The sequence below is a fragment of the Electrophorus electricus genome, chromosome 6 (assembly GCF_041902795.1).
Source record: "Electrophorus electricus isolate QZ-2024a chromosome 6, ASM4190279v1, whole genome shotgun sequence".
In the NCBI taxonomy this organism is placed as follows: Eukaryota; Metazoa; Chordata; class Actinopteri; order Gymnotiformes; family Gymnotidae; genus Electrophorus; species Electrophorus electricus.
Window position 1 is genome coordinate 16,138,526 of NC_137502.1, and position 22,195 is coordinate 16,160,720.

General features: G+C 39.1%; 1 protein-coding gene across 11 annotated transcripts in view; it reads left to right on the forward strand.

The window, feature by feature from the left end:
- The first annotated feature begins 6,071 nt into the window (after positions 1-6,071).
- Positions 6,072-22,195, forward strand: part of LOC113591774 (cyclic nucleotide-gated channel beta-3) — a 35,219-nt gene continuing 19,095 nt past the window's right edge. For 2 of the 11 annotated variants that reach the window (XM_081715797.1, XM_081715806.1), the window contains exons 1-9: positions 6,081-6,209; positions 10,732-10,919; positions 11,298-11,941; positions 12,352-12,391; positions 12,553-12,601; positions 12,925-13,030; positions 13,243-13,265; positions 13,412-13,426; positions 13,951-14,044. In XM_081715797.1, the coding sequence (XP_081571923.1) occupies positions 11,849-11,941; positions 12,352-12,391; positions 12,553-12,601; positions 12,925-13,030; positions 13,243-13,265; positions 13,412-13,426; positions 13,951-14,044 (420 nt within the window). In that variant the 5' untranslated portion in view covers positions 6,081-6,209; positions 10,732-10,919; positions 11,298-11,848. Of the gene's footprint in view, positions 6,210-10,731; positions 10,920-11,231; positions 11,942-12,351; positions 12,392-12,552; positions 12,602-12,924; positions 13,031-13,242; positions 13,266-13,411; positions 13,427-13,950; positions 14,045-22,195 lie in introns of all 11 variants that reach the window. The other 9 variants (XM_081715799.1, XM_081715798.1, XM_081715807.1 and 6 more) reach the window with 9 other exon arrangements.

A 22,195-nucleotide genomic window follows, 5' to 3' on the forward strand; every position in this document is an offset into this window, starting at 1 on the left:
GTGATCAGGCAAGTAGTGTGAATTCTGCTGATTCATGAAGTATGAGTACTGATCTTGACAATGACAGGAGATATCAAGGACGGAATGTGGCTGCAACCTTTACTGTTGGGGAAACATCATGATATTAACTACTCCTGACATTATTGTTATTAAACAAATTAGTAAATGGCAATGCATTCACCAATAAAGAGGTGAAAGGAAAGGGAAAAGTTATTTTAAAAAGGTGCATGCCATTATTGCAGAAAAGACGGGCATTGTATTAGGGATTGTAGAAAAAAGATGTCTGAAAAAAGAACAGCCAAATGAACAAGCAAAAAAAAGCAGTGTTAAATATGAAGGCCCCATTTCAGGTGCTGTTATTGTAATGCGGAGGCTTTAAGGAGGATGCGGGGATGAGTAGCATGACAGACCAACACATGTTTATTTGACATTCAGATACACACTAACAGAGGCAAAAACCGACAACACAAACACGTAAACGACAGACCTTTATAAATATGATAACGACACAATAAGGAGCAGGTGTGCAACGCAAGGAGGGTGTGGCCACATTGACGAACACACATACACACGCACGGAGACGTTTGGGGGGAGAGGGGCCATACTGTGACAGTTATTAATTTTGTGGGTGTGTTCAAAAACACATCAACTGCCACACAGAGTGATCCAGATATTGCTTTTTACATAGACTTGTAATTATTACTGAGTCACTGTTAAACTTACTAGGTCGTGATATCATGTCAAAATTAAATTTGTGAATCTCTTTTGACAGAGGAAAAATGTCAGTTTCTTCTGAATGTGGCTATTTATTTTTTGTTGATTCAATTAGTATAGAACCTCCAGTACAGGTCCCTGGCTACCTAAAAGATATCCCCAAGAGATTGTGGGTGGAAAACAAGGATCAAGTGGGTTTGTTAAACTGAACCATATCAGGCTCAACTATCAACACATTAGCCAGTGTGCTGCAAGCAATATCCTTTATTTAGTGATTAAAGAAACAGTCTCACTTTATAATCTGGTATGTAAAGCAGGTGTTCGGGGATGGAGTTTTACACAGGGCCTTAGAAGGGTAAATGAAATAGTTTTTCCACGAGCTCCTCTTGTGCCAGATATGTCAGCTATTGTTAATGAAATTCCTGCTACTCACAGCCATTTTACTATTGATGTTTTATGCTCAGCATTTTTATGCATCCCTGTGCATAAGAAAACACAACCCATTTTTGCTTTTACTTTTAAAGGAAAACAATGCACGTTGCCACAAAGGATGCACCTACTGTCATTGCAGCCGCTGTACGTGACTCCCTGTCCACACTGATGCTACCTGAGGGTTGTATGGTGCTACAGTACATAGATGACATAATATTGACTGCGGAAACATTTTTCAGACTGCTGAAACACCTGGCTAATGAAGGGATAAAAGCTGTGCTTGATAAACTGCAATATTATCAAACAAGTGTCTCATATCCTTTTTTTAATTTTGTCATAAGGAAGTCAGAAAATCTCCCAGGATCACACACAGGTTATCAAAGCATTCAAACCTCAAGCCACAATAGAGGCATGATGTCATTCCTGGGTTTGATCAACTGTTCATGGATTCCAAACTGTTCATTCCATCCTGAAACAGTGTTGCAAGTCAAACTCTCCTGACACTATCACATGGACTGACGAGATTGCAGAATCCTTATCTGTTCTGAAATGAGCACTGTGCTCTGACCAAATATGTATCCAAAACCCTAGATGCAGTAGCACAAGGCTTACCTGCCTGTTTACAAGCTGTGGTGGCAGCATCCATCTTGTGGGCATGGTGCAGAAATAATCGATCACATCCTTAACTCTGTATACTTCACACCAGGTGTTAGTAATTCTCAATACGTTATCAGCACAGCACATGATGGCACAAAGGTACAATGGCTATAAAAATATCTTAACATGTACAAGCAATTTAACTATTAAAGCCTCATCTGTGTTAACAGATAAAATGCCTCAATGGATACATGCTAGTTGTGTAAACAATACTAAAATTATTAAGAGGGCCCCTGATTAGACTAGGTTGAGAAATGTGTGTATGTACTTTTTGTTCCATTTTCTCTCCATCTCTCACTCTTTCCCTGATATAAATTTAAATGAACATTTCCTGCTCATAGACAATAAAGGAACCACCTGACGAGGTACCTGGGGATTGTTTACAACAGATGACCGAAAATATGTTCTTTCCACTATCCCTTGTTGAGATTTTCTTCTCAACATCCATGAGTCATCTAATCTACCAGCAGGATATCAGCAGCATTTAAAAAAAAAAAAAAGAACCTGCTACACGCAAGCAGGAGGAAATTGTTCTCTATGGTCTTGGTCTTGTTTATCTAGAAATAATAATAATCAACATTTTATTATTTTTTAATTGACTTTATTTTGCCATTATTTGAATCCTAGAAGGTCTATAGAAGTATTGTGTAAAATATTGTAAAAATTGTGTAAATGTTAAATAGATCAATAAACCTATGGCTGGCTAACTATCTCTCCGAGCCTGGCTCTCTGACCAGAGCTTCCAGCTTCCAAGGCCCATCAACCCGGCACACACTAGAGTATTAATTCTTTTTCATGGTCCTTCGAGCCAGATTAGTGGCAACTGCGAAGGCTATGGATACCAAACACGAAAGTGCTGATGTACATTCAGCGCAGTCATGGATCCAGCGGGAGAGACATCCATCAGCCTATCTCGATGACTATGATGTGGAGTATCACCCGCTACACTTCCATATCCTCTAAAATGCATCTCCCCTTCAGTTAGAACTGGCTATATACAAAGGTTGTCTCTGGAGTCTGTAGACTCTACTGAAGAGTCCTGGTTCCTGCCTCATCACCTTGTGTGTCATAATGGTAAAGCAAGGCTGGTATTCAACTGTTCATTCAAGCATGGTTGCCAAAACATTAATAGTAACCTACATTGGGACCCTCATTATTGGGTGTCCTTCTTGAGTTTCAGGAGAATACTGTCGCTATAAGCGTCTTCCCCAAGACAAGCCATTACTGCGTTTCATTTGGAGGGAGAAGAAGGAGGAGGAATCCACAGTGTTCGACTGGCAGGTACCTCCGTTTGGCACTATTATAGTCTCTGTTGTGCTACTTGTGCACTTCAGTATCATGTCAGAAGGCATAGCTAAGGCAATGAGGACATTGCGTAGTTAATAGAATGAGCATTTTACGTAGACAACTGCCTCCAAAGTCTTACTTCTGTAGAGTCATCCAGGAGCCTCACTGACTGACTTTGTGAATTGCTAGGCGTAGGAGGCATTGAGATAAGACAATTGACCAGCAATATTCCAGCTGTAGTAGAACACCTCTCTAGTCAGGCTAGAGCTACCAGTACAGAATTGTCACTCTCCCAACAGTGCCAACACCCACAGGAATCTACGCTAGGTTTGCATTGGAATCGCCTTACAAATCACTTAGCTTATAGGCATCATCCTATGGGGTAGTCAGAGCCAACCTTCAGAAATGTATATAAAGTACTGGCAATGCAATATGATCCCTCAGCATACCTCATACCCTACACAACAAGGGCTATAATCCTCATGCAAGATGTCTGAAAAGCAGAGATAAGCTGGGAGAACTGAAGAACTACTGGAGAGATGGAGAATGTAGGAAGCAAAACTTAAGTGTCTTGGTCTTCAGGGAGCGAAAGCGCCTCCCTGACCTCAACAGAGAGAAGAGTCTATTGTTGGGATGGGTGGGGTCCTTCACAATCCTCCTAGCCTTGGTCTGGCACCGCTTGTAGTAGATGGTCTGCAGGTCAGGAAGTTCCGTGTGAGTGATGCGCTCTGCTGAACGCACTACCCTTTGGAGTGCTTGTCTGTCCTGCTTGGTGCTATTCCCAAACCAGACTGTGATGTTCCCCGTGAGGATGCTCTCGATAGTGCAGGTGTAGAAGTTCCGCCGCACCTTGGAGGGCAGTCTGAAGTCTCTTAGGCATCTGAGGTGGTAAAGACGCTGACGAGCTTTCTTTGCCAGGGAGTTGGTATGGCGGGACCAGGACAGGTCCTGCGAGATGTGAACACCAAGGTACCTGAAACTATTTACTCTCTCCACCGTGGTTCCACTGATCCTCACAGGTTGGTAGTGCCACTCCTGCTTCCTGCTGCAATCCACGATCAGCTCCTTTGTCTTACTGACGTTTAGGAGGAGATTATTTTCCTGGCACCAGTTTTCCAGGTGTTTAATCTCCTCCAGGTAGGCCCTCTTGTCATTGTCCGAGATCAGACCCATGACAACGGTGTCGTCAGCAAACTTGACAATGATGGTGGAGCTGGAAGTGGCTGTGCAGTCGTAGGTGTACAGTGAGTAGAGCAGGGGGCTTAGGACACAACCCTGAGGAGCTCCAGTGCTGAGGGTGAGGGTGAATGAGGCGCAGTTGCCCACCCGTACTGATTGTGGTCTGTCTGTTAGGAAGTTGGAGATCCAGTCGCACAGGGATGTATGCAGTCCTAGATCCCCCAACTTAGTAGTGAGTAGGGAGGGGATGATAGTGTTAAATGCTGAACTGTAGTCGACAAACAGCATTTTCACGATGGTGGATCGCTTGAAGCTGGACAGGACGATACCGAGCGTCAGGGAGAGATTGAAGATGTCGGTGAATACCGGGGCTAGCTGATCTGCGCAGGCTTTGAGGACCCTCCCGCAGATACCGTCTGGTCCCATTGCCTTCCTGGTATTCACCCTTTTAAACACTCTCCTCACATCACTCTCCGTGATGATGAGAGGGCACTGTTCTATGGTGGGCCCTGCGCATGCGCCATTGGCTGCGCCGATAGTACCATTAGCACTAGCGCTGCTAGCATTAGTGCTGTTAGCACTAGCGCCGTTAGCATTGGCGCTGCTAGCATTAGCGCCACTCTGAGCCCTGCTATCTGACTGGAGCCTTTAGCTTCCAAGGCCCACCAAGCCAGCACACACAAGAATATTAACTCTTTTTCAGTAATTATTATCCTAATATTCAGGGAATATTTTAAAAATCCTAACCTGTCTAGATAGCAGGGAAACACAGCTTGTGCTTTTTCTTTGGAAATAGCACATAATATTACCAAACATATTCCCTGCATTGTTTGTCAGGCTATTACTTCTGAATGGCATGTGATACCTGTAGGTCCTGATGAGTTTGAGGAAGGTAATGGAAATTCTTCAACTTGCAGCATACCCAGACTAGTAGAGTGTTTATTCAATTCAACAGATTATTTATACTTCTCTTATTTGTCGCATCCAGTCTTTCTGTCCTGATAAGGCATTGTTTCACCCTGTTCTGATGTTTCCCCCCTAAATATTCCCCAGCATTTATGGGGTTGGATGTTATTAATGCACATCAGTGGGCAAGTTAGACAGCTAAAGATTCAGATGACCATGATGATGATTGTAAGTGTCATGGGAGGCACAATAGGATGCAAGTGTTGAGTCACTTGATTAAGGTTAATTCGCCATCATAATAGGTATCGGTCTTTAAAAAAAAAACAACAGGCTGTCAGGATGATTGTAGGCAAATCCATTATCTGAAACAATAACAGGCAAGAGGCCAAAACCAGGCAGAATAGAACAAACGCACCATAGGAGATTTGACTCAAACACACAGGAAAAAAAACAAAAAAAACAAAAGCAAATAAGACTTTCAAAGTCCAAGATGCAAATGATATATAAAAATAGCAGTACTTGAGTCCTTCAAAACATGTAGCCAAGAGGTGAGCTGTGCCAGGGGGGAACCTGGGGACCAGTAGAAAAATCTAGAGTGGCAAAAAGCACAGAATAGCCTCCTATGCGGGAACCAAGTGACAATAATACAGTACAGTATTAACTGCATGAAACATTTCCTGCAGCATTTTATGTGTGAATGAAAAAAACTCCAAAGAAATTCCATTTCCCACAAGCAATAAGTCATGGAAGAAATATTACACAATATTAAAAGAGATCATATAGAAGACAAATAGTTCCCCTGGGTCTTGGTTTTGGTATTTGAGTGCCTTTGAGGTGGTATTTTGTGTGTGTGTTTGGAAGAGTGTGCATGCATGAGTGTGCTGTTATAGGGGTGGGGGTTGAGGTGAAAGTTGAAAAGAGATGACAGAAGGTCTCTAAGGGGCCAGAGGACAGGCTTGACAGATGCAGCAGCCAGACCCAAGACCCAGAAGAGAGACCAAGAATGTGTTTGTTTGAATTTCTCCAGTATACAGGTATGCATCTGCCACTCTCAGCCACTTTTCATTTTTCACCACAAGAACAGTTACATAGCACTTTATATTCTGAAGTTTGTAATATATATGTGTCTATTATTTCTTGTTAGCATCATCTTCCGCATCATCATCATCCACACTGAACATTCACACTGAACTGTAGTACAGGCTGCTATGAGTTTACTTACACTTCCTAACTCTCAGGCTGTCATTGTTGTAACTGCATGGAGATTTACAAATGAAGGGTTACAAATGGATTCATACTGCATTTGTACTTTGGAAATGCAGGTGTGTTCCTAAAACCGTCCGGGCTGTTTTGTAAGTCTATGAAATCTAATTTCTTTGCTTTAGTCACCAATAGGCTTGGTGACTTTGTTTTCACTACACAACAAGGGCTAACGTGGCATAGTTAAAATTAAAATATCAACAAAAAAAATAAAATGGTCATTGTAATCTTCTGGCTATTATGAGCCAATATCCAGCTGTCATAACAGGGTGAGAGGGCACAAAATGTGCATGAGAGATTGGAGAAATTGGAGATGACGTTAGGCTATTTACTATGTGAACTACAGGTTATGGGATATATGGAATATAACACAATTGGCTGCTGATTGAGAGAGCAAGAGAAAGAGAAAGATTAAACAGAACAGTATCAGGGAGTAACAAATATTTTGGCTGCAAAATTTTGATTAACAATAAATGAATAGATAATACATCTGATTGGCAAATAGAAGAATGATGCCATATATGTACTGCTGTGAAAAAAAATACAATGTGACATTAGTTAAAATGAAACTTTGAGTTCCTTTCCACAGGGTCTGAGCAGTCAAAAGGAAGCTATTCATAACTTGGGGACTCCTTTTGTAGGGTACTCCTGTAGATCATTATTACATCATGCAGTTATGTATACTGTCAATACTCAACAACGGAGGTTCTTCAGGTTCAGTCATACTGTATATTAATGTAACAAATCATAAGGACACAGGTAGGTGTGTATCCAAAGGCAAGAGTTTATTTTCAATACAGGCAGGAAGGAGTTGTGAGGTGAAATAGAAGGGCAGTCGTAAACGGGAGGGCAATGGCAAAGAGGAGAGTTGAGGGCACAGTCCAATGTTTAAACCAGAAGGCAGAATCTGAGGTTGTCCAAGGGGCTAAGAGTGGGCATTGTCAAGGGGGAAAGGAGAGGTCAAATCCAGGAAAAGCAGCAGAAACAAGGACAGCTCAGCATGCAGGAGAATACAATACTTTGCAAGGATGCTATGGGGAAAAGGGAGGTTAAAAAAGAAACTGAAACGAGAGTCAGGGGTAATCAATCAGTATTCAGGTGAGGGTGATCTACGTCTGGGTGGGGAAAGGCTAGTGGGCAGGACTGACACTGATACATTTAAAGAGATGATGGATGTTTATCATTTTATGCAATTCTTCAGAAACAGGAGTTAGAAAAATATAGCACTCTTCAGTCCCTCATCACAGAATTTCCATGCTGACTGGAAAATTAATGACAGGCTTTTAAAAACCTGTATCATCTTTCAGTGATGTTTGAGCACTGTGGCTGGCAGCGTTTTGTTTTGGGGGTTTTTAAAGCAGTTTCTGATTTAATTCCCCAAGACAAATTCTGAGCACTTTAGTGGCAATGTGCATATTCTTGGTTACTGTCCCATTGATAGTTGCTCTATGTCTTGATTTCTTGTGTGTGTGTGTGTGTGCATGCGATAAACTTTCAACAATCTGACAAATGAAAAACTCTTGGCTACATTTGGCCAGGGGGAAAAGCTCTGTAAAAGGAAAGTTGTAGAGATTTAAGCAGAGCCCCCATGTGACTGAGCTGATCCAGCATGCAGAGTCTGGCACTGGGAGATTCAGGGAGGTGTTCATTATCTCCTTTGTTTCTGGTCCACACTGCTTTAAAAAGCTCCCATTTAATTAAATGCCCATTACAACATTCCAAACTCATGCATTAGTGAGGCTCTAATTGCTTTTCATATTATTGAAAGAGTATATGATTAGAGGTAAGATTACTGTGTTTCTAGGGGTAGTTAAACTCCTGAGCAGCATTGCCCTTCATCTCACACTGTAATCTAATACTTAAAGGAAACAGTCTCTTGCCTTTGTTCTGAGGACACTCAATGATGTGACAAATTTGTGAATGTCTCTTTGTCTCCGTGTTTCCCGTTTTTGACATATTGAATGTTAAGTGTTTAAAAGTTAGCCGACAATATATGGTAGCTAAGTTAGCTAGCCATTAGCTTCCACACTTAGTTGCAATGGATTTGGTTAACAATTGGAGCAAAGATAAATGCAGATATATGTGACAAATTCAGATGAAAAGATAAAAAACTTTTTGTTTGCTTGTTTTTTTATATCAACCAGTGGGGTACACAGGGGTGCTTAACAGTAGAGTGGAATTCAGTTTCACAGTGAACATTTCTGGTCTTTCTGCTAGCTTCACTCTTGGTGTCACTTTCTTCTGCTGCTTCAAGGGTCATGTGACTGATTCATCAGCACATCTTTCTCTCCATTCCTGCATCACAGGCATATGCCTGGCAGGATTACAACTTCTTTATCGTCTAAGGAGATTGGATGTGCATACCTGTGTGTCTGTATCTGTGTGCGTATTACTGTATGAACATAATAAGAGGTCCTCCTCTTAAGGACATTAAGGGCAAACCCCTTTCTAGAGTCTCAAACAAAGGTTACGCTGGTCACATGGTTCGGCCCGCCGCGTGCTGTGGGAGTTCAATGTTAGTCTTGTTTGTAACCACGCCCATGTTGTTATCGCGCACCTGCCCATGGTGTAGTGTTGTAATGTCTGTTTATTTAAACCGTTGTTGGGATGTGTGCGTCTTCGTCAGTCATTATGTTCGTCGTAGCCTGTGTTAGTGTTCGTGTTTAAATTCAGTGTTCCAAGTTATTTGTGTTCGTGTGCACCGTTTTCGTGAGTGCCATTGTCTTCAACGTATGTCAATAAATGTCCATCACTGTCGAGGGAGTTTGTACGTCCTGCTCCTTGCGCTGCGGCACTCGGCCCGCTAGAGTACCTTGCAGTAATGACTTGGTTATTCAATAATAAATCAGATTCGGTCGTTTAAATCAGGAAAATTACCAATCGCTGCAGTCCTGTAGAGCTGAAGAGAGATGAGACTGAAAATGCTTCAGAAATATTAATCACAACCATCCTCGCGTTTTGCTAACGCTAGACTTCAGCATGTGTCTGCGACGTCACATTAGCCATGCCACCACTTAATCCTATGAACTTGGCTGCAGAAACAGCCTGTAGTCCAGCCATCAGTCACATTAGTGATGCAACGTAATGCAGACAGGGAGTTTAGTGTCTGCATTGTGTTTAAAGATTTTGTGTCATTTGACTGAGATTTTTATAGCTCAGATGTTTATTCTGGGAAGATAATTTGGTGGGTGGTTCTAATCAGGTTTATGTATTAAGATGATTTGATTTTTCATATTGAACTTCATATGGATCATAATTTTGTTAACTGGTTTTGCTTGTATGTTTTTAATTCTCAAAATTGTCAAATAAAGCTATGCATCTTAGTTTCACAAACTTTTTTTAATGTAACAGTCTACTTTGAATCTTCATCTTTTGAAATTCTCAACAATTCAGATTGATTTAATGGAACATTAAATCAAGGGTTAATCTCACTGTAACTGCACAAACATCTATTCTGTCTCTTCAAATTTACTAAGATTTAATAGTTCATCATCTTAGACAGGCTAGTAAACATCCACATATCTACGCAATACGTAGCCAAACCTAACCAACGATTTCTGATGTTTGTTTGTAAATCAGGAAGTGGTCGTGTGCTGTTTTGTGATTAACCTGGGCCCAGCACTCAGGTGGCATCTAGCTGAAAGTCCACAGAGTATTTGATCTGTATAAAAGAAAGAAGAGCCATCAGTACATCCATTTTGCTGTAACATCAAAGACGTTTGGTTGAAAATTTGCTGAATTTCCAGCAGTCTAGATATGGCATCATGCTTCCATTCAGCAAGAAAATGTACTGTCTATTTACGATAAAACATTTACTATTACATCTCTCATCATTAATGGTTACATTCATTAGTGCATTATTTTGATATTTGTGTGGGGGGTTTGGCTTGGTTTCATGATGGTGTTTTAAAGTTGTACCCATTTTTGCATACAATAATGGGTGGATAATATATTTTGTTCTTATACTTCTCTGCATCATTGTCCATCCTGTGCTAATCAACATGTAATACATGTAATGTAATACAGAATTATTGTAGAGAACTGGCCATTCTGAGTGGCAAAGAGACATTTACACAGTGAGCAGAATAAGTGTGGAGTGAGCAGAAACATTACAGTGAGTGACTGGTCACGTGTAACTTGTAGGGAACAAATTAACATAGGTAAAGGCCTATTTATTGACTTCTATTATTGACTTCCACCAATCCTTTATGTAACTGCCAATAATAGCTCATTAATTAGACACTGTGAATGGTTTTCTTAGCAATGCTGATGTTGTCTGATTCTGTCTACACCCAGATGCCAAAGCTACATGCTGAAGGTTCTGCAGGCCACATCATGTAGGTCCATCCTCCCTCAACACCCTTCCCTGAGGATGCTAATCCCATTATTTGAGCCTCCTCGGGGTTAATCCAGGCACTTTTCTACCTGCCAGTCGTCCAGCCTGTTTGTCACTAAATCTCTGGGATAAGTACCTGCATCTGAAGGTAAATGTTTATGCATCTTTCTACAGGAAAATGTTCTTCATTTTGAGACAATATACTACTTATTATATGATAATGTTAACATAGATAATTATTTATAGAACATATACTTATTCATTGGTTTATTATGAATGTAAATGCCTAGGTTAACCTGAAATTAACTTATAAATATTAAAACTATATGTTAATTCGGCTCATCCAGGATACTGATATTTATTTTAGAAATTTAAATAAATTAAATGCAAAAAAAAGTTAAACCCGATGTAAGTTTTATCTGGCTTTAGGAAAGCCTAACAAATACATTTTCTGCCGTAGATGTAGTGAAATCAGGCATGAAATTCCATCAAGTTCCTAAGCCTATTGTCATATTGTTGGTGCCAGATGAGATTTGAAGGCGAGAGAGAAAGTGTGATTTTAGGACATATCCTTTCCTGAAGTGTCTGAAGTGCATTGGTACACTATACCAAGTCCGGAACAGCAGCAAAGCCAGGCCACGACGTCTCTCTCCCACCCAGTTTAGGCCAGGGGAGATTAAGGTCAGACATGTTAATGACTCATTAGCCCTGACAGCTCCTCATACATACAGCCACGATCACCTTGAAGTCTAAACCCCCAGAAAGAGATTCACTGGATCGACAAGGTAGCAGGTTGTGTTCCACATGGCAAGAGTGTTAAAATCAATGACCACCATTATGTCAGCATTCATTTGTAAAGTATCCCATTTGCTGATGTATTTGCATTTCAACTGATATGTAAAAGTGTACTTATCAGAACCTCTGACCCCCTTTTCACTCCCTAACAATAATGATTGCCATTTGTACATTGTTGTGTAGTTCTGTGTCATAGCAAAAGCATTCACATTATGTTTGTTTGCAATATGTGTTTGGTTGATATTCATAGATGTGTTATGTGTTGTGTTTTGAGCTGCAAGTATGCTTAGCTGGGTAGCGAAAGTTGTTCCCCAGCCCCCTGAGGAGCCAAGAAAGCTAGGAGAGGAGAATAAAGGCAATAAACCTCAAGAACAAGTAAGTGTGTCTGTGAAAGAGTGTGTGTGAATGTGTGAGTGGGGGGAGGGGAGCAGAGAAAGAGAAAGAGTGAAGACCAGGAGGTATAGACTTCACATTATATTTAAAAGCATATTAACTCTATCTGGCATCTTGTCACAATTGGAAAGATACCATTTTAATCTTTGTTGATCAATCAACTGAAAGCAATCATAACCAATTACATTATTTGTAAGTATTTAGAATTATTGAAAGTAAAATATCTAAAACTCTGAATTGCCAAAAATGCAAATTGAAAAAGTTGAATCTTGTGAAAGGTCATTATTGCAATTCAGACACAGGCTGTTTGTTATTTTGCTTGCTTCCAACTGTTCAATAATTGCCACTGAGCTATGTGTTTTAGATTAAATTGTGTTTTATATTTTTTTCAGGAAACAAAAGCATCAGTCAAAGACGAAGTGGAAAAAGAAAGTAAATATACACTTTGCAGTTTGACTGCAAACTTGACAGCTAATCATTAATCAATGTATAATGCAGTCTGTGATGTCTGTTAGCATTTTTGTAATGCTTGTAATAATATTTCATTCTTCTTTAAAAAAGTTTTTTTTTTTCCTGTATATCCTTATTACCAGTCAGCAAGCCTGCTAAACTAAAAGGGGATGCGGTATCTGAACACAACAGGTATCCGTGTGTGTGTGTGTGTGTGTGTGTGTGTGTATGTGTGTATGTGTGTGTGTGTGTGTGTGTCTGTCTGTCTGTCTGTCTGTCTGCCTGCTCAACTTCTCTCTGTATTGGACTGTTCCCATGTCCTATTAGCCCACTGCTGCAAATGCGGTCCAGGTGCTTGCACTGCGTAGCAGGATGATCAGGTTTATTAAGATAAATGGTCCTCAGTCTCCTCCAGGCTCAACTTAGTTAGCTTCTGTTTTCAAATGTTAACCCCCTCCCTCACATCGCACACAAACTCCATCTATGAGAGTCTCTCTCTTTTTTCTGTTAACTAGTAATACTCAGAGTGGGGTACTGAGAGGGCAGTCCCAAGGTTTTGCCAGTGCCCTCCCCAAGCCTGTAACCTCTCCCAATCTAAGCAGGACAAATGTTGACTGCAAGGTAGGTGACTGTGATATCAACAGTTTTGGAAAATAACATACATGAGCTGACAGATCATTTGTATCTGCATCATATTATAAAAATTACATTGCAGGGATATATTGGAGGCATTATTCATCCAGCTAATAAACACATTAAGTAATCATTCTAATATTCTAATTCATCTCTCTCTCTATCTCTCTCTCTCTCTTGCTGCCATTCTTTTGGAACAGGAGGAAAATGTAGCAAGCAGCAGGTACATAAGTAATCTTCTTATTATCTTCTTATTACCAGATACATAAGTAACCTTTGTAAAGTAAAGTATTGTGTGCTTGTTTCTTTAACATCTTTTTATCTTTCCACATCTCTCATATTTGTTGTCCACTTTGTCATGCATTACAGTACAGTGGGTGAAGAGTAAGTCGATGGCTAAATGCCCTTGTTAACTAAACCATGAATTCATGAAAGCATTTTTGAATGCACCACATCCTTCACTATAGTAAACTTTAACATACAGTTCAGGGAACAAAAAAATATATTTTCTGCAAAGGCTCCTAATACATCAGGCATATATTAAAGGAATATAAGAAGATCTCCTATAACAATAGTAGGCTAACTGACCTTCCATTTATTTTTAGCAATGTTGGCAATTTTTGGCTTGCTCATTTAGTAACTGCTTTCCCTCTGTAAAGACTCCACTGGTTGCAAACATAACAGAAAATCACTGAAATACATCATGTAACATAGAAAAATCAGCAGTTTCTTTATGACAAGGCCATGATCTTATGTTACTGAAGCTGTGCATAGAGCTAACCACAGGATGGTGTCTGCTTTGTCTGTGTTCTGCTGCCTCCTACTGTTTACTTGCTGCTTGCTTTGCCCTTTGGTAAAGAGGGGAGATTTTCAAAGAATTTATATAGTGATTTCCTTCCTTCTTTCAGGAAAGGGGTGATGAATTGGATTGTGCAGGGGTTAGGCAAAATGGTTCCACAGCTTGAGAACAAACAACTCACAGAACCAAAGGAGGTTCCTGAGGTATGTTTACACACACAATTCCAAATTAAAAAAAGGAAGTGCGATAAGTACTTATATAAAGTAGTCAAATCAGTTAGTTGGCTGTGCTCTAAATAGTAGTCTTGCGTTCTGTGAGATGTAGTGGGTGTATGGCATCAACTTTTAATAAACGGGGGTTACCACTCACAATACTCAGTTCTAGAGCTCAAAAATCAAACATTGGTATCACAGTGAGATTCACCAACATTCAGCAGCCTTAAAACAATGATTGAAAACTCAAAAACAGTGAAACAGCAGGGTCTTCAAAACTCACCAGAGCACTGCTATAATTTTAATACTTGATAGAAATTATAGGCTATTTTGGTGTTTTTGCTTTTTTGTTTATAGTACTATCAGGAGTGGGTTAAGTGATTTTTGGGGCCCTACCCCCCTAAGCACAAGTACTGAACTTAGTCCTGTCACTCCTTAATCTGAAGTGCCACCAGAGCTTCAAATGAAACTTCATATCCATGTCTGAGTGTTAGATTCTGTTTCAAATCTTATAATAATAGTAAAATGTTTCCTTAATTGAAATAAGCTCTGCTGTAAATGAATATTGGCAAGTTCGGAAAAAAAGGAAATCCTCTGAAAACCAAATAAGACGGCTCTGATTGGTGATCTGAGCTGATTGAAAGCTTGTGTGGAAGTACAAACTTCTAATGAAAAATACTAGTTAATTTTGGCAGTGTGGTGACCAGTTTTCTGCTTTCTCCCACATTTTGCATTTTTCTTCTTTATTCAAGTCTTTTTTTCTCTCAACCCTCAGAAAATCACTTTGAAGCACATCCTATACACACAGTAGCTATCACTTTATATATACACACATCCTATACACACAGTAGCTATCACTTTACATATACACACATCCTATACACACAGTAGCTATTCCTTTATATATATATATATATATATATATATATATATATATATATATATATATATATATATATACACACACACACACACACACACACACACAGTAGCTATCACTTGCCCCAGTCCACATTCACATAGTTACAGCATTACATAAAAACATGATACATACCATTACAACCATGAGGGTGGCACTGCATTGCACTAAGATCACTAAACATAACATGATTGGTATAGAGGCAGATAATGGGCCTTTTTAAATCATATATGTTTATGAATAAATTATTTAACATCAACACAAATTTGACCCTTAGCTCAGGGGGGCTCTAGGTGACTGCCTAAATGGTATATTTTCATGGGTAACAATGCTACCTCTTCTGTGGGGGACTTGGGTTTACCTTAAGTGTTACCATTAATGAAAATCCACAAATATGGGAAGGAAATAATGTATTACAGTTTAAATAAAAGTTATTTCTTTATCACATACATTTTTTACAAAATATTAGTAAACAATAAAAAAAAACACAAAAACCTCCCTTTTTAATTATCAACCTTTAATTTACCCGATTAGATAGAATATGTTTTGATGTGTGTGTGTGTGTGTGTGTGTGTGTGTGTGTGTGTGTGTGTGTGTGTGTGTGTGTGTGTGCGTGCGTGCGTGTGTTGAGTATGGAATGATTTATGGACTGGATCAGATGTCCAGAAGAATATTACACAACCAAAAATTCTAATTTAAAAGTGGCCCGTGTCCATCATTATTCATATAGCCCCAGTAATATCAGTGAACAATACAGAAACAGTGCTTGTCTATTTGGGCAGGCTGGGTTCAGAGTGGTCATTAAATTAGACTTTTGTTCCTACTTTCCTTCATTTATTGTGGCTTTTCATTTTCATTTCATTTTATCTCATACATCTCTTCTTTGTTCTTCTCTTTGGCCCTCATTATACCTTCATCAATTATTCTTATTTCTTCTTTCTTTTACTTACTTTGTGAAACATTCCTTCTTCTTTTTCTCTTATTCCGAGCTGCTTGTTTTTGCTGCTTTAGTTTTTTGCTTCCTGTTTTCTTCTAACATGTCCAGTACAGCCAATCTGTCATGAAACTCCACCTCAAGCAATTTCATATTCAAACTCACTAGCCCACTTGGCGTAACATTAATTATGTGGCTACCTAGGTCTTCCTCTGGGTTCATTACACTCATGTGCAGCTCTTTTGCAGTCTTGCTGGTTGTCATGAAGTGATACATAGGATTTGGAAGGCTTTTCATCATCAATCACTGGGGCTGGGCCCACTTTACAGGCATATGGTGCCTGTGGCAAAAAGGAGGCCTTATGTTTTTCTTGGTGTGGTGTCCCAATGTGTAGTGAACAAAGTGAAGAAACACCCATTTTACACAAAATCTTTTTAGGGAGAGCTGATGGCTGGCTGAAATTTAGCAGTGAAGTTTGACTCTCTGTCCCTGCAGGTCGATCTGATGGTTCACAGATATATGATGGTGTTACAGGTGGAAGGATCGAAGGTTGACTCTTTATGACAGTTCCTTTGAATTTCATACTTTGGATCAACTCTTTCTTTTGTAACACTGAGCCAGCTTCCACTCTGCTTTTCTTCTGCTCAGTCTTGGCTTCAGCAGTCTTGGCTTCAACAACTGCTTCGACATCATTTTCCTGTGTCAAATGAGACTAGTAGAGAAAATAATGGACTGTTACACTTTCTGCAACTCAGTGCAATGAATCAAAGTTTATGAACAAACTGTAAAAAGGTGCGTCTATACATTTGAGGTAATAAAAGACTGCTAACACGCAAAAGAGGCCTAACAGTGCATTCGACAGGTTATTAATGTAAAACTTAAGGGAGTACAGAGAGTCTTTGTCCTTTCAGAATGATTTGCAAAGAGGGCCTCTGTATAGGCCTCTGCAAGCTTCAGCAAAGGATCCTGGGTAGGATATAAGATAAATGACCTCTCCACCAGGCTCAGGATGGTACAGAAAAACAATCCTTAGAACAAGGTTAAGAGAAGTCTTCTCTTGGAATGTGGTGGTAACGGGTTCCAACTGGTGTGGGTGTTGAATGTCAAGTTGCATATGTTGATTAATGTATGGTTTGGATATAATGGTGATGAATACAAACACTAGTATATAAAACAGTGGGGTGAATACATAATCACTTCTGACCATTGTATAAAAATGTGGGTTCTTTGTTTAATTGTTAGGCATTCTCTGGAGGGTGCTTCAATAATGCTTGTTAACGTTAACCTGCAATAAAGGACAGACCAGCTATTCTCTTTAACCACTTCTGAAGTTTGCATCTTCATTTTATATTTGAATGTTTACTTTTACAACTAGCTGACTGGGGATTTAGGAACAACACATTTATCAAGGATAATCATAATTCTGCTGAAAAAAAAAACCTAAAATATTGTTTTTGTTAATTTTGTTGTTGTTGTTGATATTAACAATAATACTACTACTACTAATAACAACTAGTAAGGGACATTTGTAAACAAAATTCACATTTTCTTGACATAGCCTGCTCAAATTAAAAAAACTCAAAACTTGAATAAGGAGTTATAATAAGAAAAATGACAAAATATTGGATTTGTCAAGTCATATGTTGAAAATCTGAGGGAAAACGGATTTTATTTGTTCAAATAAAAAATGCTAGAAAAAGTTAATGTTCGCACAACATCTTCAATGGTGCTCAGTGTTCTGAACTCTCTCAGCTGAAGATCTGAGTCCTTTGCATATCGTTTATAGATCCTGTGGAGAGCTGCTTCTTGGTGTGGAGTCCCAATGTGTAGTGAAAGAAGTGAAGACACACCCACCTTATACATCCTTTTTAGGATGAGCTGAAGGCCGGGTGAAATTTGGCGGTGAGGTATGACTCTCTGTCCCTGCAGATTGAGTCATTGCAGGTTGAGATGATGGTCCAGAGACATATGGTGGTGTTACAGGTCGAAGGATCAAAAGTTGACTCTTTATGACTTTTTTCCTTTGGACTTCATACTTTGAATCAACTCTTTCTGTTGTAACGCTGAGCCATCTTCCACTCAGCTTTTCTTCTCCTCAGTCTTGGCTTCAGCAGTCTTGGATTCAACAACTGCTTCAGCATCATTTGCCTGTGTCAAATGAGACTTGTAGATAAAATACACTTTCTGCAAGTAAATGCAATAAATCAAGGTTTATGAATAAACTGTTAAAAGATGATAAATCTCTACATTTATCAAGGATAATAATTCTGCTGAAATAATAATAATAATAATAATAATAATATTATTATTATTATTATTATTATTAACAACAACAACAACAACAGCTAGTAAGGGATATTTGTGAACAAACTTCATGTTTTCTTGACATAGCCTGCTCAAATGAACGTAACTCAAAACTTGAATAAGGAGGTACTTGCACCACAAAGCCTTTAACCAATTATATCAAAATGTAGCTTGTCACCTTCACTAGGCAGTTCTCTGCTTTACTCTGTGCTCGGTGATTGAGCGGCTGAGATATAACTGTGTTAATCTTAGGAATTTCATTTCTGACATTTGAATGGGCTGACAGAAATGACACATCTGAAGCATAAAATTTAAGACCAAGCAATTTCAAATGTAATTTCAAATGTTACGACTTGTTAATGCCTTAAATTTTTAAAATGTATTTTCATACAAATTAAAACATTTTAAGGACCCATGGTACTGTTTCATGCTCCTCACATTTTTACTTTCACATTTCACACTGGCAGCTGCACATATAGAGCAGCGTTATATACAACACATGTTTATCACCTACCTCCACATGTTTTCATCATAGCATATCAGGCATGTTTCCCTATATAAAATCAAACAGTACTCATTAGAAAAGTATCTTTAAAAATGTGTATTAATAATATACCATTTCAAATAAGTAAATTAAATATTTCGCTTAGCAGTACCAAAACAGTAAAGATGTAAAATCTTAAATACCTACAATAAAATAAGGCTAAAGCAGTTATTTTAATAGGCCTATTCAAGAAATTGATAACTGTCAAGATTAAAAACTCAGGTATTGTATTAACAATACAGTACTGTACTACCAAGATTACCTCCAGCCAATTTAGCAATATGAAAATTTCAAAATACACTGCCTGGCCAAAAAAAAAAAAGGTCACCACCTGGATTTAACTAAGCAAATAGGTAAGAGCCTCCCATTGGATAATTACTGCATGGGTGATTATGTTTCAGATGGCAACAAGTTATTTAACCCTAACTGATGCAGTGAGTAGCTTCTCATTTGTTAAACAACCATGTGGAAAGACACATCCTGTGGTCATGGAAAAGATGTTAATCTGTTTCATAAATGTCAAATTATTGGCATGCATCAAGCAGAGAAAACATCTATGGAGATTGCTGAAGCTACTAAAATCGGGTTAAGAACTGTCCAATGCATTATTAAAAAGTGGAAGGACAGTGGGGATACATCATCTTCGAGGAAGGAATGTGTTCAGAAAAAAATCCTGAATAATCGTGATCGGCAATCACTTAAAACGTGTGGTGAAATCAAATTGTAGAAAAACACCAGTAGAACTCAGGAATATGTTTAATAGTGAAAGTAAGAGCATTTCCACACACACAATGCGAAGGGAACTCAAGGGATTGGGACTAAACAGCTGTGTAGCCTTAAGAAAACCATTTGTCAGTGAGGCTTCAGTTTACTAGGGAGCATAAAGATTGGACTCTGGAGCAATGGAAGGTCATGTGGTCTGATGTGTCCAGATTTACCCTGTTCCAGAGTGATGGGTTCATCAGGGTAAGAAGAGAGGCAGCTGAAGTGATGCATCAATCATTCTTAGTGCCTACCGTACGAGTCTGTGGGGGCAGTGCTATCATCTGGGGTTGCTGCAGTTGGTTAGGTCTAGGTTCAGCAACATTATGTGCCAAAAGAATGAGGTCAGCTGACTACCTGAATATACAGAACAACCAGGTTCAGTATATTCAATTTTTTCTTCCCTGATGGCACGGGCATATTCCAAGATGACAATGCCAGTATTCATCGGGTTCAGGAGCATGAGACATCATTTTCACACATGGATTGCTACCACAGAGTCCAGAACTGAACCCCACTGAGAATCTTTGGGATGTGCTGGAGAAGACTTTGTGCAGTAGTCCAAATCTCCCATCATCAATACAAGATCTTGGGGAAAAATTAATGCAACTCTGGACAGAAATAAATGTTGTGACATTGCAGAAGCTTGTGGAAACGATGCCACAGCGAATGTGTGCCGTAATCAAAGCTTAAGGCGGTCCAATGAAATATTAGCGTGTGTGACCTTTTTTTTTGGCCAGGCAGTGTATATGGTTCATACGGTTAAAATAATAGACAATATTAATATTTAGTATCAAATGTTCTGGACATGGCAGCATATTGTTCAAATTCACAGTTTGGGCAAGTGCTTTGTGCTATACCAATAAGAGACCTTGGGCAGGACTATATAATGACAGTGGGTCGTGACAGTGATTAATGACAATGTGAGAGAAAAAAATGGCTACCTTTGTAAAAGTAGTTCTCAAACCATGGGTAGAGATACTCACATTGGGGTGGTGTAATCCTAATGAATTCCCGATTGTTAAAAAAAGGGGAGCCAAATCTAAAAGGCTTGTTTTAGCCTGTTTTCTGATGTAGGCTGCCCACAAATTGTATTGTTTTATCTCTATTGCAGGAATGAGATTGTCCACATTGTATGGGAGGTGGTAAAACTACTGTATAAAATACCAGAATGAGAAATTAAAACAGTACACTTTTTAGAAAATTTTTAATCAGAGAAAGAGAAAAAGTACAACCGGAAATAACAGCCCTTCATTTCTTTCTGCCACCACCACCCATCCTCTCTGATGCATACTTACGGTATTTAGCCATAGTTTCCATTACCTGTGTGTTTGTTGTTTTGCATGTACTGATGACAGTATCTAAAGAGGAACAACAAACCATAAATTAGATTAAGGTCTCAAATGCTGCACATTTTAGCTCATGTACAAATCCTGTGTGCATTGCAAACTACTTTCCAGAGCTGTAGTTGTTTATGTAGGATCGCATTCAGATAAAACCTTGCATGTTAGGAAAAGCAAAGTGTGCAAACTTAGATTTGCCAAACCAGAAAACTCACTTAGTTGTTGCAATAGATCTATTTTTGATCAAAAACCTGGCAGAAGAGAGAGAGTCTCTCTTGGATAGTGTACAACAAGTTCAAATGTAATGAGCCTGACAACCAGATGATGTAGGGTAAATTTTCCATTCTGCATGCTTAGTACTATGCTATCCTAGCCATCATGGCATTTGAGAGTCCTGGAAAAACACAAACATATTTAAAGTATTCAATATAATATTTTGGCTAAACAATAACAAATGTATCCCAAGTACAACTGACAAAAATATTTCTTGTTGTTGAGGGATATTTGTACAGAGGGTGCACATTTGACTGAGCCATTGGTTTCATGTCTTCATTGACACCTCCCAATCTTTTCAAATGTGTTTGCTGGAAAGGAGAAAAACAAAAAGAAATTCAACTGGTCAGCAAGAAACCTTGCAAGGTTAACACAATAGCAGTGCTTACTGGTACAGCCAGTTTCTTTTCTTTCAAGTGATTATACTTGACTACTTGGGCATTATGTGAAATGTGTTCATTGTAAACTCAAGATTTTAAAGTAGCCAACAGTGTAATACAAGATATTCCTCTTCTGCTGTTGTCTTACTGGCTTGGCTTGGGCCAAGTCAGAAGAATGCAATGGGTCAGAGAGTGGGGACTCTACATTTTGACCTGAGGTTGGAGCCTGCAGAAAAGTTGTAAGTCATCAAAATTGAGAAGGTCCATCTACTGAGTAGCATGAAGTAGCTCACACATTTTTGTGGTATTCCACCAAATAGATTTAGAGATATATTGCCCTAGAACAAATTGATAAATGGACAACTGATGCAGCCATCCTTAGGCCCTCCCTGTGGAAACTCTTTATGAACTGCTGCAATATTCCCTATAGTCATATGCATCCTTTTTGTTGAATGGAGACTGTGGACCAGAATAACTGCAGCTACATAATAACATACAAGACTAAGTGGTTTCATTCACTTCACCTGAATGCACATGCACAAAGATGATAAAGAATCATTTTAAACTTAATGAATCATTTGAAACTTACTAAGGCTGCTCTCACGTTCCTTTACCAGATGACTCTCCAGCTCCTAAAACCAGCCAACACACAGTTTTATCTGAAATGCCAGCCTATCAGTAGA